The following is an 18,280-nucleotide window of genomic DNA, read 5'->3' on the forward strand; positions in this document are numbered from 1 at the left end:
TGTTGAGGTTGGACATTTAGACAAAAATAAAAGCACACGTATAAATACTCTACGGAGCATGTAAATAGGAATAGTGACAAGAATTTTGTACTTGATTTTTACTAATGATTGATGACTTCATTCTTTTGAAACAAACTACTGATACGTGTAATTCAATTGTGGCGTGACTCAGTCAGATACGACGAAAATTTGCATGCATAGACAAAAGTGAACTTCAATTATTTTTCTGCAAATAACTTATGGCCCTGCAAAAGTTCTAGGCCTTTACAAATCTGCTGTGGGAATTCGGCAAAGATAGGACAGGACGAACGAATCGGCGAAAGGAACAAGGACATTGGCTCATTTTTGTAGAACCGGAATCATTTGGGTCACTCGATTTAATGAATATTTCAGAATTTCGAAATGTAGAATGGCGTACGCGGTTAGATTCAGAAAAAACTCATACCTCGAAAGAGATCCCTGGTTTGAACCAATTTTTCGATATTCCGAGTAAAAATACGTTAGTCCAGTCCAACATCAGGTGTGTTTGCGACTGACATTGTTTGTATTTCGACCTTCACAGCTCATGCATTACGTAATCATACATTATGTTAAAAATGAATTCCATGCACAGATGCAAATGAACATCATGTTTCATACTTTGTTACCTCGGATCGAACAATCCTAGACATTTTTATACTCCTGACTTCGTATTCGTACTCGACGACGCGAACAACCCTTGTGGTAGGAATTGTCATAAAGTATGTAAGTTTATTTTAAATCTTTGCAAGTATATTTTCACATGAATGAGCCCCACGAAAGTCATTGTATCTATTTTTTGGTACCTTTTTCCGATTATGTCCCACTGTACGTTGCATGGGATGAACATATTTGAAAACTTTGAGAGCAGAGGGTTGCTCATTATCAACCGAAACTCTCCAAGCACCAAAATGATTCTTGATGTTGTACCCGCAAAAGAACACGTACATTATTTTTTGAGACATTTCGTTTCGAGAGAAGTAGAGTGAGAATTATTAAATTTACCAAAAACTACAAGTTCGATCGAAGAAAATCAGTTCCTTTCGTGTCAAGAAATCATGACATCCTAGATTGGAAAAAAAATCGAACGTTCATTAATTTCCAGTTGAGCTAAACAAAATATTCATAAAAATGTTATTTATGATTTGAAAATTCCCAGGCCTGTGTAAGATATAATATAAAGTGCAAGAGAATACAATAGGTAATTGAAATACATGGAGTTCTTGCGAATAAATTCGGGATAAATTAAGATATCACGTGCGTCATTTGATGAAGAGGGGAGCTCAGTGTCATACATATACCCCTGCAAGCGGTCGAAACCTAATTACTCATAGAGGTAACGGAAGCAGTTCTTGTCAAAAGTTAAGTTCATAAGTTCTCATTAATACATGCGGTGAAAGCAGTGAATCTTTTCTAGCACCATTGTCCACGTAAAGGCAACATTATGTCAGGGGTGTATAAAAATGGCGAGTATCGCAATGGGTCTGGAGGACTATTAATCCCAAAAAAAGGGGACGGGGTAGTGATTTCCGGAATCGCCGGAAGATTTCCAGAGTCTGATAATGTGAAGCAATTTCAAGAAAACCTCGTCAAAGGGCTCGATCTTGTCACCGCCGATCACCGTCGCTGGGAATTAGGTGAATAATATGCATTTTATCTGTAGGAAGTATCTATCAATATATGGAGAATTGTGATTTGAAGGTAAAAAAATTGTCAATCCAATAGTTACGCTCTTTTTTTCTTCGCATTCATGCGGGAAATTCACTCTTGTAATAATAATTGAAGATCTTCAAAAGCGGGTACACTGCCCTCGAAAAAAAAATTCAATATTCCATTGAACACATCAGACTTAGGCAAACATCGGGTTGAGCTTTGAACGTCATCGTTTGATTGTGAGAGATAATGGATTATTTCTCAACCGCCCGTAACTTTTATCACGGGTATCCTGTTTGCTTGTAGACGATCCGGAAATTCCAAAACGTTGCGGGAAAATAAACAATGTAGAAAAATTTGATTCGGTATTTTTTGGAGTTCATTCCAAGCAAGCACACATCATGGATCCTATGTGTAGAATACTTATGGAACATGCCTACGAAGCCATAATTGATGCTGGAATCAACCCGCGACAACTTCGCGGCACAAATACCGGAGTTTATATCGGAGCATGTTTTTCCGAATCGGAGAAGACTTGGTTCTACGACAAACGCCAGGTTTGGATCACAGTCATCGTGTACGCTCTCTTCGCAATTATGAGAATTCATATTCTTTACACAAGTCGAATACTTCTAGACTCTGTAAAATATGAAGTTATGAAGAGTCGGAGTAAATCCGACACTCGATTAGAATCCATTAATGAAATTGCTCACAATGAACACTCGCGATTTTTTTAATTACATGGTATTGAACGCAAGAAAATCCGCCAACTTTATACGTGAGTGGAACATTTTTATGACATTGTCTTTCCGCCTTTTTAGGTCAACGGGTTCGGCATCACAGGATGCAGTAGAGCTATGTTAGCTAATCGAATCTCCTATTGGTTGGGAAGCACAGGACCCAGTTACAGTGTAGATACGGCATGTAGTTCCGGTCTTTATGCTATGGATCATGCATGCAAAGCTATTAGAAACGGGGAATGTGACGCTGCTATCGTCGGCTCAGCCAATTTGTGTCTTCATCCATATGTGGCCTTACAATTCTCTCGTCTTGGTACGAACATATTGTCTTCTCTGGTTTTTATGCTCATAAATATAACGAAAGAACTTGAATTTAATCAACTTTTTCTCACGGTCCGATAATTATATTATATATATATGTGATTACTCGAAACCATTGTTTGGATCACGAGTCAATTAGAGTCAATACTGACAAATTTTTCACGTTGATTATGAACAACTCATTATCTGACTTCCTGAATTATTAATTAGGCGTACTTTCCCCCGACGGACGTTCCAAATCATTCGATGCCGATGCCGATGGTTATGCCCGTAGCGAAGCCGTATCCGTTGTATTTCTTCAAAAAGCGAAAGATGCAAAACGTATCTATGCACATGTAGTTAACACGAAAGTAAATTGTGATGGTTTTACCGAAAATGGAATCACCTTTCCGTCCAGTACGATGCAAAGTACGCTACTGGAACAATGTTACAAGGAATGCGGAGTAATGCCGTATAGTTTAGCATATGTCGAAGCACATGGAACTGGTACTTACGTCGGTGATCCCGAAGAAGTAAATGCCATCGAAAGAGTGTTCTGCCCAGGCCGTAAGACTCCGTTGAAAATTGGTTCGGTTAAATCAAATATGGGACATTCTGAACCAGCGAGTGGACTTTGTTCGATCGCTAAGGTACGAGAACTAAATCGTTACGTAACTGCTGTTGATAAAAATTACCATCATGTAAAATTTCTGAATAATACAAAAAACTTATTAAAAATTACAATCAGTTGAATATTCACGCTACTTTCTGAAATATTGCACGGAAATTTTCTTGTTTATCAAATGCCAAGGTACATTGGAATAATTCCCAATAGATTAACAATAGCACATAACAATTGTTATTGTTGATAATATTTGTTGTTGTTGTTCGCGTATAATATAAAAGGCGCGATTTGCGAAGCTGAAAATTTATTAAAAAAAACGAAATTTCTTCAGAATAGAGATGAATCAGGAACGGATACAGTGGATTTCGTCGATGAAATAAACGACATCCGTCAAAGAGATCAAAATATTTCAACTTTTGGAATTTTATTATTTTCCGGATAGTTACACCATTTTTTTTTTTTTTTTTTATCTAATCTAGTATTGCGTGCGCTGAATTTGATTTCCTTCATCGTTTCAATTCTTGTCCCGTAATTCTTTCTTGATTTCACGTCATTAGATTTTACACGTTTGCTTTTGTCGATCTACGAATTATTCCCATCGAGATATATCTCAATTTCTTTGATCCATGGAGTAAAAAATTGGCGATAATTCAATCAATTTGATAGATAGACCAATTTAACTTGTGAATTCAGATTCCTGAGGTCAAAATACATAAGAATAGCATATAAAATGAAATCATTTTTTCTGACCTAAAATCGACAAAAATCCAAGGGGTACCCCTTTGGATTTTTTCCATTTTTGGGCCAAAAGTTAAGTATTTTTCAAATCGATCGCAGGACATTTTTCTTACGTATTTTGACCTCAAGAACACGAATCCGTTCGTCAAATTGAGCTTCGAATTTTTCACATCGAGATATCTCAATTTTTCTACTCCAAAAAGCGAAAAATTGGTGATAACTCAATCGATCTTATTGATAGAATAATTTAACTTGTGAATTCTATACCAATTAATTGTGGATGAATTATTGTTATTGACGATTTACAATTTACCTACGATTCTCTCTCTTTTAATAAAAGGTCGTAACAGCGATGGAAAGTGGTGTTCTACCCCCAAATCTGCATTACAAGCGTCCTCGCGAGGGAGTGAAGGCGCTACACGATGGTCGCATACAAGTAGTTACAGAAGTAACTCCGTGGAAAGGCGGATACGTAGGAGTAAATTCGTTCGGTTTTGGTGGAGCAAATGCACACGCATTATTAAAATCAAATCCCAAAGAAAAAATAAACGGTGGTGCACCCAACGACGATTTACCGAGACTTGTTGTCATATCTGGACGAACGGAGGAAGCTGTTACTACTATATTGGATGACGTATGTACAAAAAAAGATTTCCCCTCATGTACATCACGTTCGGCTCAAAATACAACATTCGAATTTTTTCAGTCAAATAATTGATATGCTCGCAAACTTGAAAAAAAATAGTGTGTATGAATACAGGTATAAGAAAAGAAAAATAGATTCACGTATCTCAATAATTTCACAGCTTGAAAGTAGACCACTCGATGTCGAATACGTCGGCCTCTATCATAGTATACACGTGGAAGAGATTCCAAGCCATTTGTATCGTGGGTATACCATTTTGCCAGCAAAAGGCTTATTAGAAAAGAAGATTCGGGATGTACAGCATTATTCTGGTGCAAAACGACCAGTATGGTTCGTTTACTCTGGTATGGGATCACAATGGGCTGGAATGGGTCAGTACATAAATCGCGGTGGCATTTTCTTGCTAAAACTTTAATGCCAATAAATTCGAAGATTAATTCCAAGAATGAAATGGACATCAATGGTATTAACGTAATCTATTTTCATCGAATAGGAAGACACCTCCTTGAAATCCCTGTTTTTCTAAATGCCATTAAAAAATGTGATGCCGTCCTAAGGCCGAGCGGACTGGACATTTTTGACATTCTGACCAATCAAGATCCAAAAACTTTCGATCCCATTCTACATTCTTTTGTGGGCATTGCGGCTGTCCAGGTATGCAGAAAAGTTGCTCGTTGTTGATTTGATCTGTGATATGGATCTCATCTCCATATTGATATCAGCTTAAAAACGTAATTATTTGCAGATTGGTCTAACGGATATCCTAACATCGATAGGAATAGTCCCAGACAATATAATTGGGCATTCGGTTGGAGAGTTGGGCTGCGCATATGCCGATGGTTGTTTTACAGCAGAACAGATGATATTGGCGGCATATTCTCGAGGTATAGTTTCTACGGAAACTGAAACGATCAAAGGATCCATGGCAGCTGTTGGAATGGGTCACCAAGAATTGAAAAGATTATGTCCGTCTGAGATCGAAATCGCCTGTCACAACGGCCCCGACAGCTCAACCATCAGCGGACCGGCCGAAGCGATGAAAAAATTCATCACCGAATTGCAGGTGGTTTTTTTATATAATTTAAACGCACAAATGTTAAGTAATTGAAATCCTTTTTGAAATGGTTCTTTCTTCTCACAGGCAAAAAACATTTTCGCCAAAGAGGTGGCTTGTAGCAATATCGCTTATCACAGTCGGTATATAGCAGCGGCAGGGCCGAAATTACTGAGTCAATTGCAAGAAATAGCACCAAATCCTAAAATGCGTAGTGCGAAATGGTTAAGCACGTCGATACCACGTTCGAAATGGACGACAAGTTTCGCCCAATTATGTTCACCCGAATATCATACGAACAATTTACTGGGCCCGGTATTGTTTCAAGAAACATCTGAACTGATACCAAATAATGCTATAACAATTGAAATAGCACCTCACGCATTGCTTCAGGCCATATTACGAAAATCATTGGCTGAAACTGTAACGAATATTGGATTGACAAAACGTGGAAGTCAAAATAACACGATTACTTTACTTAAAGCAATTGGAAGCATGTATCAGGTTGGTTTACACCCACGGTTGAGCAATTTATACCCTGCTATCGAGTACCCGGTAAGTCGTGGAACTCCCATGATTTCTCCTCTGATTAAATGGAATCATTCGGATGACTGGTACGTAACCAGTTACAGTAGTCAACAAAAAATTGTATCCGGGGAAAGAACTGTTGAGCTTTCAGCTGCAGTTGGAGAATTCGAATGGATGATGGGACACGTAATTGACGGTAGAAACTTGATACCAGCTACCGGTTACTTGGAATTAATTTGGGAAACTATTGGCTTGATGCGTGGAGAATTGTATACCGAGGTGTCGGTTGTTTTTGAGGATGTCAGATTTCAACGAGCTACCACATTACCAAAAGAGGGTAGCGTCGAGCTCACGCTTATGATACACAAAGGTAAGACTGAATCGTTCTACGGGGCATTTACTTTGTTTCGACATATTTTTCTTATTTCTATGCTACTATACTCGAGAGTAGTCGCTTGTTAATTTTCAATTAAATTTGGAGAGAAGTTTTCATCATTTTGTGGTTGCCGAAATTGAACTAACATACTCGTACAACATAAGAGTTTGTTGATTCGTCATCAAAACCATAAATCGAAAGTAATATATTTGTTCAAGAAGAGTTTCAATTTTTTTAAATAGACTTATTCTCGAATTAGGAAGTGGAAGATTCGAAGTTTTCGAAGGTGGAGCTACCGTTGTCACCGGATTAATTCGTGCTGTCGCAAATCCATCCCAGGAGCGTATCGATCTTGAAGTTGAAAGCGATGAAAGTTATTGCGATGGATTAAACGCGACGCGCAAAGACGTTTACAAAGAATTGCGACTCAGAGGGTACCAATATACCGGTTTATTTTGCGGGCTCGACAATGTCTCACCAAATGGAACCAGCGGGCGTATCGCATGGAAAAACAATTGGGTTGCGTTCATGGACAATATGCTGCAAATGCAAATCATCGGCGTTGATACTCGAGGACTATTCGTTCCCACAAGGATTCAGCAGCTGGTTATCGACACTAAACTACATTCGAAGTTACTACGAACAATGCCGGATGGTGACAAAGGTACGGACTCGCACCGTGAATTGATGTTACAATTGGATTGACCTGCGACGTCCAACGCGCTAATCGATTATTCCTTGTTTACAGCTTTTACGATAAGAGTCGATAAAGATCTGGGTGTAATTGCTGCCGGTGGAGTTAGAATTCGAGGACTAAAAGCCAGTGCTATTGCTCGTAGAAAACCTGCCGGTGAACCAGTACTTGAAACATTTCAATTTATCGAACATAGAGATCGAGCTCAATTGACATTGAAAACGATAACACGATTGGCCGTCCATATAGCTCACGAAAACCATTCGGGTTTCAAAGTTAAAACTGTGGAATTAATCAAAGACGCTGACCAAATAGCTCCCGAATATCTGACCACTCCAATAATTCAAGAAATTCTTGGAGATTTGCCGCTAATCCAAGCCGACCTAAGCGTCTTCGCACCAATCGGAAAAATTCCTGACGAAGCTTTATCTCCTGCTATTAAAATTTCTGAGTCGAGTAAATTGAGTAGTGAAAAAGATGCGTTACTGGTCATTGGTCATGGACTTCTTTCGAACGGAAATACAGAAGCTTTGATGCAATTGGAATCGTCACTGAAGCGTGGAGGTTTTATACTCGCTCGAGAGCCGCTAAAGAATTCAGGTAGCGATATTTTGTCGACCGCGAAGAATCAAAATCTTGATATTCTTCTAGAAAAACGAACCGACACTGAGTTAGTTTTACTACTTCGTAAACAAGAAAAACTACCGGAAATCACCGCCATTATACAGGTGAATAACAACGAGTTCGAATGGTTACCGAAACTGCAAGCTGCTCTCAAAGCAGAAAACGAAAAAACCAGTAACATAAACACTCGAATATTACTCGTTAGTCAAGGGGACTTCGAAAGTGGACTGATGGGATTGATAAATTGTCTTCGAAAAGAAACGAACGGCGAAGTTATACAGGGACTGTTGATTCAAGACACAAACGCACCGAAGTTTTCTTTGTCGAATCGACTTTACTCTGATCAATTAAAATTGGGCTTGGCACTGAACGTACTTCGCTCTGGACAGGTGTGGGGCTCTTATCGGTTCCTTGCAATGGATCCACCGTTCCCAGTACCCGTCTATCATGTTCGATTGACTCAATTAACACGTGGGGATTTGAGCGCGATGAGATGGGTGGAAGGGAAGCTTCGACCAACCCTCGAATCTAAGGATATTATCGAGGTCCATTACTCGCCGTTGAATTTCAAGGACATTATGATGTACACGGGAAAATTAACAGCCGATTTTGCCGACCAATCGAGACGGTTGGCAGAAGATGTAGTCGGATTTGAATACTCCGGAAGGGATGCGAACGGCCGCGGTGTTATGGGTATGCTAGGGAATGGTACTTTCTCGAATTTAATTCTATGTGATCGAGATCTAATGTGGGAAGTACCGGATAATTGGACATTAGAAGATGCTGCTACGGTCCCAGTTGCTTATGGGACAGCCTACTATGCTCTTTCGTTATGTGGTAAAATGAAAAAGGGAGAAAAAGTCTTAATACACGCAGGGAGCGGTGGCGTGGGTCAAGCAGCCATTACGATAGCGCTTCACGCCGGATGCGAAGTTTTCACAACGGTGGGTACACCGGAAAAACGAGAATTTATCAAAAAACAATTTCCGCAAATCGATGACGAGCATATTGGCAATTCTCGGGATACAAGTTTCGAACAATGGATTATTCGGAAAACACGAGGGCGGGGAGTAGATATTGTCCTAAATTCATTGGCGGAAGAAAAGTTGCAGGCCTCCGTACGTTGCTTAGCACGCAGAGGACGATTCTTAGAGATTGGAAAGTTCGATGTTACCTCAAACAATCCACTTGGAATGGAAGCTTTTATAAACGAAATAAGCTTCCAGGGTATATACCTGGATACCTTGTTCTCCGAACCTTCTGACATGAAATCAGAACTGGTAAGGATTCTGGACGAAGGTGTGAAAACTGGCGTTGTCAAACCACTCGTTAGAACCGTATTTCCGATGGACCAGGTCGAGGCTGCATTCAGATACATGGCAGCTGGAAAACACATTGGCAAGGTTTGAACATCACAGAAAATCTTTACCTTAATTATAAAGGCATAGTAGAAATGCTTAACTTGTGCACACCGCTTAGGTCTAGTGTGCAAAACTGAAATCTTGCTGATTCACTAGAAAATTCGTGTTCTCGCTATGAATCCCGATCAGCAACAAATCATTTACAAAACTCTGATATCTCTTCAATAGGTCATCCTCGAGATTCGCGAGCAGAAAGAAAAAAGACCTCGGACTTCGTTACCACTGGCACATCCCCGTTACTATTGCTCGGAAGATGGGAGTTACCTCATTCATGGCGGCCTCGGAGGTTTCGGTCTCGAGTTGGCAGATTGGCTCGTACTACGTGGGGCTAAGAATTTAGTACTAACATCTCGAACCGGGGTAACAAATGGATACCAACAAATGCGAATTAATGTTTGGAAAAGTTACGGGGTGAAGGTTGTCGTCGTTGCTGGAAAAGATGCGTCAACGTCGGAAGGTTGCAGAGCTATTTTAGAAGAAGCACTTGCTCTCGGCCCGGTACAGGCGATATTTAACTTAGCTGTAGTATTGAAAGATGGCATGTGTGAAAATCAGACTATCCAGTCTTTCGAGGAGTCTTTCAAACCTAAAGCTCGAACCACGAAGCAATTGGACGAACTATCGAGAAGATTGTGTCCAGATCTCAAACATTTCGTGGTATTCTCATCGGTATCTTGTGGCAGAGGTAACGCGGGCCAAACAAGTTACGGTATGTCGAATTCCGTGATGGAAAGAATATGCGAAATACGTTCGGCCGAAAACCTACCAGGTTTGGCTATTGAATGGGGTGCCGTTGGCGATGTTGGTCTAGTCGCAGATATGCAAGAAGATAATAAAGAAATCGTCATCGCTGGTACTCTACAACAGAGAATATCTTCTTGTCTCCAAGAACTCGATCGCTTCTTGCAACAGACCTGTCCAGTAGTGTCAAGTATGGTCGTTGCCGAAAAAGCGCTCGGTTCTGCGGGTGCTACGAACATTGTCGACACAGTCATTAATATAATCGGTACGTTGAAAGCCAAGAAGTTTGTGCAATTTTTAACTCAAATAATTACCTGCAATCTTTGATAGGGGTCAGGGACTTGAAGTCTGTCAGTATGAACGCGCCGTTATCAGAACTTGGAATGGATTCTATGATGGCAGTGGAAATTAAACAGACGCTAGAGCGTGAATTTGAGGTGTTTCTATCTGCGTCAGACATCCGTGCTCTTAATTTCACACAACTTGTCGAAATATCTGAAAATCAATCAGCACAGAGACACGAACCCAAGAAAACCATTGCTGAAATAGAAGATTTAGGTGGAGTCAAACTATTGATTCGAACGCTCGGCATGGATCACATCAGTGAAGACATTTGCGTGCCATTACCGACGAAAGCGGAAGCTGGAAGAGGAGAAGCTTTCGTACTACCAGGAATCGAAGGGACTCACACAATCTTCCTACCTTTGGCTGGTAAACTGAAATGCCCAACAACCTGTTTACAGCTCGGAACAATATCCCTAAAATCAAGAACCATCGACGAAATGGCTGATCATTTATTCGCCGTAAGAATCATCCCCTTGAATGCTAACGGATACTAATTTCATAAAGGATCACAAATGACTGATTGAAGTTATAAATTTTAGCTTGTCAAAGAGAGAACAAAGAATCGTAGGGACTTTTTCATAACTGGATATTCCTACGGAAGTTTGGTTGCGATTGAAATTGTGAGGCGATTAGAAGCTGAAGGTCGCACGGGGCGGCTACTATTAATCGATGGTTCCCCGGAATACATCAAAGCACTGATGGGCCAGTTTTTCACCTTAGACGATGATGACAAGTTGCAAAACAATCTATTGAAAGCGATAATGGATATTGTATCCCCCTCCGACAGCGTAGAGGTGAATCGATACTTGCGTACACGTCTGCAATTTTTCAATCCGTGTTATCAATATTTATCGATAAATTCTAAATTTGATCAATGTGTTTTGCTAGTTAGAGTTACTTTTCTGTTTCATGATTCAAATTATTTTTATTGCAGCTAGCTGAAAAGTTACAAAACTGCCGTACCTGGGAAGACAAATTAGTAATCTTCACGAAAAACGTGCCAGCAAATAAAAATTTGAATCTAACGCCACAAGAACAGCATTCTATCTGTACATCGATTTACTATAGAATTAGGGCCATTTTAAGCTACGACTCTACAGGATTATCACTTTTACGAACACCAATAACTCTGATTAAACCAAAAATTCAGTCCATCGGTTCGATGTCCGAAGACTACGGCCTGCAATCGGTGAGCGCTTTATTAAGACTCGAAGATTTGTGATACAATTTTTGACTTTTTCGAATTTGACTTTTATATCTTCAAAGTTGATCGTATAAGAGACAATAAACTTGCTTTTCCATTTTGCAGCTTACACGTGGAAAGGTAGAAGTGCATTATGTGGAAGGGAATCACGTAACGATGTTGGACGATGACGTCTGTGCATCAGCTATGAACGGAGAACCCATAGAAGATGCGGCATCGCGTTCGTGGAATGCACAAAGTTCGTTATGAGGATAATTCAACAAGATATCGAGCACCGAATTGAACACAGATTGCAAAGATCGGTGCAGTTTTCATTACCGTTTACACTGGCAAACAACTTACGAAGGAAATTCATGGACGGTAATAACGCGTATGATTCAGAACGCGGTCTTCATTATTTCTGTGAATGGTGGTGGTAGTGACGTTATTCACAGAGATGTCTCCATCGTGAATTATTATTCGTTGAACACTCCGAAGTATCGGAATATTTTTGTAACGATAAGCGCAACAATAAAGAATCAAATCTATTCCAAATATGTGATTCGGAGTGAGATGTGTATGTTGCACCTCCTGCATCACAATAAATGACCATCGGCCACCTGAACATGGTATTTCAGGAAAAATTCCGATGTATTTGACTTTGGAACTAGAAAAAATCATGTTCCAATATCAAAATTCAAGGGTTGTATAGCAGGTTACGTAAAAAATGTTTATTCGGTCAAAATATGCTGTTCTGTATTTCCGTTCCATTATTTGTGATGAGCTTGTGCATACAGTTGGAATGACTTATTTTTGCAAACTATAATAATCACCTTTTCAAAAACTGCTAGTGCACATCATTACATATATATTCTTCTTATTACGCAAGATATGAGATGTATAATGTACAGGCTAATGAATCGCATGATGAACTGTTGAATGATGGTGTCTGCCCTTATATTTACAATCATATTAAAAAGAGTTTTAAGTTGTAATTAGAAAGGCTAAGATACATACATCAAAACTGCACACTATTTATAAATCTACAAATATATATACAAAAATTCGGTATAATAACATGAACTCCGATACGACTGTCACGATGCAAGCAACATCTTGAGGACCAGTACATTAAGCACTTAGATTTAAATAACTAATCAGCATGTATAAGTTGCCTCTGAGAGGATTGCTCACAATTGGGTAAATGTACATTCTTGATCAAGCATTGGAGACATTTTCTGATACGCATGTTCGAGTGTATGATAATGTGTACAGTAACAGTATGTGATCAAAATATATAGAATAAATTAAGCAAATCACAATACAGAAACTATCGTTAGATATTAAGGAGAAGCTGTCTCATTCTTGTCTGTTATGTTTCACCCATCGACGGTATGTGTAATACAACACGAATATTTGATTCTCGTTCCTGATAATGAGACATAACATGATCACTAAAATATATTTAGCCAATTAGTAATGTCATGAATTGTTGGCGTGATTATTGTTCGATTATTATTAGCTTATCAATTATCAATAGATACCATAAAATGGTGAAAACACCCCTTCAGAATAATTTATTAGAATTGATTTGTAGCGATCGATTTTGTTACAGATGAAAAACACATTTAAATTGATATACTGATTAGATAGATCCGATAATAAATAATGTTCATTCAATTTATAATGCTCATGAAAATTGCGACTGATAATCTTTTCATTGACTTGGAGGACGCTTCTTATCCAAATATTTTAAAATGAAGCTATGTTTGGAATAGATTAATTAACTAACGGCATTATCGCGACCCAATTAACCCGTATTATCTAATAGTTATTTCCATATCGAAGCTAAACGAAGCAGATAAATGGATTTCGAGTATGTCTGCAAAGTTAAATTTGACACAACATAATCTGTGAAAGTTTCGGGTACCAATTGGGAGATGGCAGAAAATGCGATTCAAAAATATAATTTGTAGAAAATTGTACTGCTCTTGAGGAATCGTTTCTCACAGAAGAACATGTGAATCATTGCTGACAAATGATGAACAAAAGCAAAAATATTCATAGAAAACCTCAAATGTTTGGTTTGATGTGTCAAACACTCGCGTATTGTATTATATGGAACGTAGATATTTGAAACTCATGGAAACTACGTAGAATCGAATTTGTTTGATGCACAGACGTCGACACAGACAATCGAAAACAGACGTTTTATTCGAACGATGAACGGTTTGCGATCTTTATGATTTGATAAAGCAATTTGAGGTATATTGAGAGTCTGGATTAAAGGAAGTATCTTAGGTATTGTATAGGTATACCTACGGATAAAGCCTTCACCTGAATAATTTGAGTTTTGGTATGCAGAATGGCAATATTTCGTATACGTGAAGACAGAGAATTTATCCATTATCTAATAATCCCGGAAAGAATCGTCGATTCTTGAAAAAAACATTGATTATAATGTTAACTCACTCGCATCAACGAATAAACACGTAAAAATCACTGTAAAAATGAGGAAGAAAGCTCTGCTATCCAACAAAATGTACAAATTCCGCTTTTTTGGCTTACAAGTAATTGCAAACTTCTAGCGCATTCTAAATTACTAACTGCGCTGTGTGTACAGAGTTTCATTTTATTTACAATAAATGTGAGAGGATATGATCAATCAGATGGACTAACTGGATGATAGTCATATAAAATGGTGTTTCGGAGCCAGCGTCAGAGAAAACTATAGGTATTTTGCACTGCTCTGCCACCTGAGGATGCTGAGCCTGACAGTTGCAGCTGTTGATCAACAATGTTCTGTTGTTCTAGACGTTCCAGGGACTCTGCACGAGCTCTAATTGGTCCGCCATGAGTCTGCACCTATTTTGTGCGATACCAAAACATTGGAAGATGTACTCAATTTTAGATTCATCTCTATTTATACTCAAACTGCAAGTACGAATGTTTCCAGGGAATGAATGCATGCACTCACGAGAACTCCAGGGATGAGAAAATGCTGAAAAGAACGGGAAAACTGCAATGGAGTGGACGGGTGATGCGGAATAAATACTTGTACTTGCCATTTGGGTATGCATACACGAACTTTTCAAACTTATTGTCTAATTAAAAAGACTACGAGCTGATAGGTGATGACAAATATCATTGATTTTTCCGAAATTAAATAATCATCTTGGAATCTGATTGGAACAGGCAGACATAATATACCTATACCAAATGCAACATTACAACTACCAACGAAAACTATAGCTGTACGTTCTTCAATGATACAAAGACGTCAAAATACGATAACTAATTGCTAAGCTTTGAGATTATCTGCGTGAAAATGATAGGACTGAAATCACCGATCAGTGGATATGATAATTGTACGTTTACCTTATATAAAAGCGAGCCCCTCCCCCCACTGTCATATTTCTACAACTTACATCTCTCTTTCGTGTTAAAGCAAAGGTTCTGAGATCGAACTATAGGAATTATTTACAAAAGATTTCGTACGTTCTAGGTTCGAAACAAATGTGGGTCAGATTCACCCTCCATACACCGCAGTGCAACTTCAATCGGATAGAAAAAATGAATCATTTTCAAAAACTTGCCTTGACAAAATTGATTCAAATATAGGGATCCTTGCATACGTCCAAACTCTATTTGTTATTGGAGAAATAAGTAACAAAAAGTGGAATGCATCAACGGTGACGAAATCATTGAATGTCTGGTTACAAAAGAAAAATCTGGTAATTGCCATTGTGCGTTAGAGTGTACATGGGAACATGTTAATTACTCAAAACGTGTGCGACAGTTAGGCCGTTTACCGGTACGAGAAATTTTGAAATCGACCTACCCCGGGATTTGAACTCTGAAAAAGGGCCACCACCGTCCTCACTTTAGCGTGTATCTACTCACTGTCTGTAGTTTCAGACTTCAGACTGTGGGAGTTGGCCACTCGCGCTCACTCAAGAGGGGTTAGACTGCCGCTGCTGAGTCTTACTTCTCTGGGCTCTGGGGCTGTTGCTGGCCTTCGTTCCTGGGACTGTTGACTGCCAGCCCCAGCTGTGGTGAAATGTGCAGGGCGGCTTGTCGGATTAGCTACCACATACTCAGTTAAGGTCACATCCGCTGTACCTCCAGATTCCAAAGGAATTGGATTTTGACGAAAATGTTCCAACATATCATGGATTGCTGGGAACCAGAGATGCTGGACTCGACATTGCCCTTGGTCGTTTAATGTCATTCGCAGGTGCTATCATTACGAATATTGAATCCCAAATTAGTTCAAGTAAGCAGATACTGTGGTGCAATGTGACACGCGCGTGTTGCTATCTATCTACATAGATCCCAGTATGGATGTGAATTATAATCATTTACTATGGGATTAAGATATGCGTATTTTTACTGTGATGTTGCAAAACTTGGAAACCAAATGTATTGAAACTTTAATAGATTATTTGTTTGAAGTGATGAATCAGCACGTTCAGGATTAGTTTTCAATTGAAATTTTCTGTGAATAACGTACCTTGGCTCTTCCTTGGAAATTAAAGGTCAAAACAAATTCCCCTTTTCGCGTCTCACTTTGTCGGACTAGGAAAACCCCGTGGCCATTAGCTGCACTATGTAGAACAAGCTGAGCTGCATCTGATCTTGGCAAGGTCCCATGGAACCACCGATATTCTCTTAAGCTGCTCGACAAGTCTAAGTCTCCATCATTACCAGCTACTGAAAAAATTTCAATTTTCTTTCTTTTTCACCTGCCAACATGGATTTCTTTGAACTTTGATGAGCAAACGCATTGAAGTAGGCTACCATTATTCTGAACAAAGAGAAGTGGACAGCAAATTCAATGACTGGATACATAATATCTGTGACTTACATTCTTCCATTTCCTGTTGTGAAGGGCACAGTAGATCCAAATTGCTATTGCTACTAAGTCTGAGTCGAGGTGGTAGTTCAGGTGGATTTCCTTGATCATCAGAGGTGTGCTGATCCTGAGAGTTTCTGATATTTTTACTAGCTGAATTGGCCCTAGCCCTTTCTCCTTCAGTATTGGAACTATGAGCAATGGCATCTCGGGTAGAATCGCTGAGTCCAGAGCCAGCAGCACTAGAAGTAGTTTGAGCAGATCTCATGCAATATTTTATGGTCGCCAGCCATGAACGCATGTCATTTGAATCATGAGCTTCTATAACAAATTCCAAGTTTTGTTCAGCCTTAAGAACAAAAGTATTCTCGTGATCAGGCATTTCTAGAGCAGTTGTTTCCCTTGCTTCTGTAATCCTGAAACAAAATACTCCACTCCGTGGCTTTACCGCCTTAGGGGGAGAGTAGAATTCCAACATGTAACCGCCTATAGCTTTCACCAGGGCCAATCGACATTTTTCCCACTTTTGGGTACCATCAATGTTTTCCCCCATGAGACAATTGACGATTCCCTCTTTCCTGCATTCAACGACTATCTTGGAGAGCTTAGCCTTAGAATGCTTGTCACGGCGGTGCTCACTGTGCGATAACTCTACTTCGTCGCTTTGCTGCTTGTGAAAGAATCCCTTCCCCTTTTTAAGACCCTTAAAAGAGAGTCTCCGAAAGAAGGGTTTGTGCACGGGTTTCGGGGAAACGGCTTCGCCATCCTGTTCAGAGTAATCGCTAAACTCTTCGTGCGACGATGCTCGGACCGGCGGTCTGTTGTTTTGATTATTAGAAGCGTTGGCGTCGCCGTCATTCACAGAAGCCTGCCTTGTGTCGTAAAAAGACGGCGACCTTGTACTACGGCGCAAAAATTCTGTCTCAAAGTGTTCACAGAATGTGTCGACAAACTTTCGTAAAAAATCGCGATGCGATAACGTGGCCCTCGCGCTTTCTGGGAGGTTCAGATTAACGTAGGTGCAAAAAGCTTTCGCAAAATCGGATGCCGCAGCTCGGGCGTGCCTGTCACAAAACTCTGCCCAGTCGTCCGCACCCTCAGCGTTGTTGTGAACACTCATTATTTTAAAAGGACAAACTAAACACACTTAAGATAGTCAGTTATTTTTAGCGAATAACCACAATCGGTACTATCTACTCGATGAAATAATCGCTATCATTGTAGCGTACGTTATTCACATTCGACGCGCGTAACTTCCTAATAATGCCGACTAATCAACGTTCAATCGAAATGCACCTGTTTACGAGGATCAATCACAGTGAGGGGGCTCGCGTGATAACCTCTCCTCTTGCTCGAAGAGGCTCAGCCACCAGCCTCCACTTCCGCCGCTGCCGCTATCTCCTTCTACCATTTCATTCCACTTCGTACGTTTTGATAGTTGCAGATGCGATGGTTAGCTACCATTTCCAACCGCTGCTTTGACCTAGATAAACCAAAACCTCTTAGCTGCCGTCGATAATGTTCAGATTTCAACCGATAATACAGACCTTCGTATTTCGGACCAATCACCGAACAGATCGAACCTATCGCAACACAACGCGCGAACGTCTCGACAAATTTAAACACTTGAATCACAAAACCATTGAAGAGTATTGCAAAGATGAAACTTTCACCGCTGAGAATGAAAACAGTATCTACTCTTTCACTAGATCAGTTACCACGTTGGCTGCTATCGAATT

The 18,280-nt window shown here is 39.7% G+C and overlaps 2 protein-coding genes across 6 annotated transcripts; one reads left to right on the plus strand and one right to left on the minus strand.

The window, feature by feature from the left end:
• The first annotated feature begins 1,330 nt into the window (after window positions 1-1,330).
• Window positions 1,331-12,241, plus strand: LOC105683475 (fatty acid synthase-like). Its single transcript, XM_012396093.3, has 16 exons — window positions 1,331-1,655; window positions 1,978-2,228; window positions 2,493-2,724; window positions 2,943-3,361; window positions 4,415-4,708; window positions 4,881-5,091; window positions 5,214-5,374; window positions 5,466-5,783; window positions 5,862-6,672; window positions 6,938-7,342; window positions 7,427-9,399; window positions 9,586-10,423; window positions 10,489-10,961; window positions 11,043-11,297; window positions 11,438-11,692; window positions 11,813-12,241. Exons 1-16 carry the CDS (start codon window positions 1,463-1,465, stop codon window positions 11,954-11,956), a joined length of 7,233 nt encoding a protein of 2,410 aa, XP_012251516.2. The 5' UTR covers window positions 1,331-1,462; the 3' UTR covers window positions 11,957-12,241.
• Window positions 12,242-12,420: 179 nt separating this feature from the next.
• Window positions 12,421-17,950, minus strand: LOC105683491 (SH2B adapter protein 1). Of its 5 annotated transcripts, none has more exons than XM_012396124.3 (4): window positions 16,554-17,950; window positions 16,200-16,396; window positions 15,675-15,926; window positions 12,421-14,551 (listed from the first exon to the last, which is right to left on the minus strand). In XM_012396124.3, exons 1-4 carry the CDS (start codon window positions 17,659-17,661, stop codon window positions 14,405-14,407), a joined length of 1,704 nt encoding a protein of 567 aa, XP_012251547.2. In that variant the 5' UTR covers window positions 17,662-17,950; the 3' UTR covers window positions 12,421-14,404. The 5 variants fall into 5 exon arrangements, 4 of the variants coding, with proteins under 4 accessions (XP_012251547.2, XP_012251538.2, XP_048507401.1 ...); XM_012396115.3 differs by having other exon boundaries at window positions 16,200-16,399; window positions 16,554-17,946; XM_048651444.1 differs by having other exon boundaries at window positions 14,409-14,567; window positions 15,590-15,926; window positions 16,200-16,399; window positions 16,554-17,946.
• Between the last annotated feature and the right edge of the window lie 330 nt (window positions 17,951-18,280).

Source organism: Athalia rosae, chromosome 2 (genome assembly GCF_917208135.1).
Source record: "Athalia rosae chromosome 2, iyAthRosa1.1, whole genome shotgun sequence".
Lineage (NCBI taxonomy): Eukaryota > Metazoa > Arthropoda > Insecta > Hymenoptera > Athaliidae > Athalia > Athalia rosae.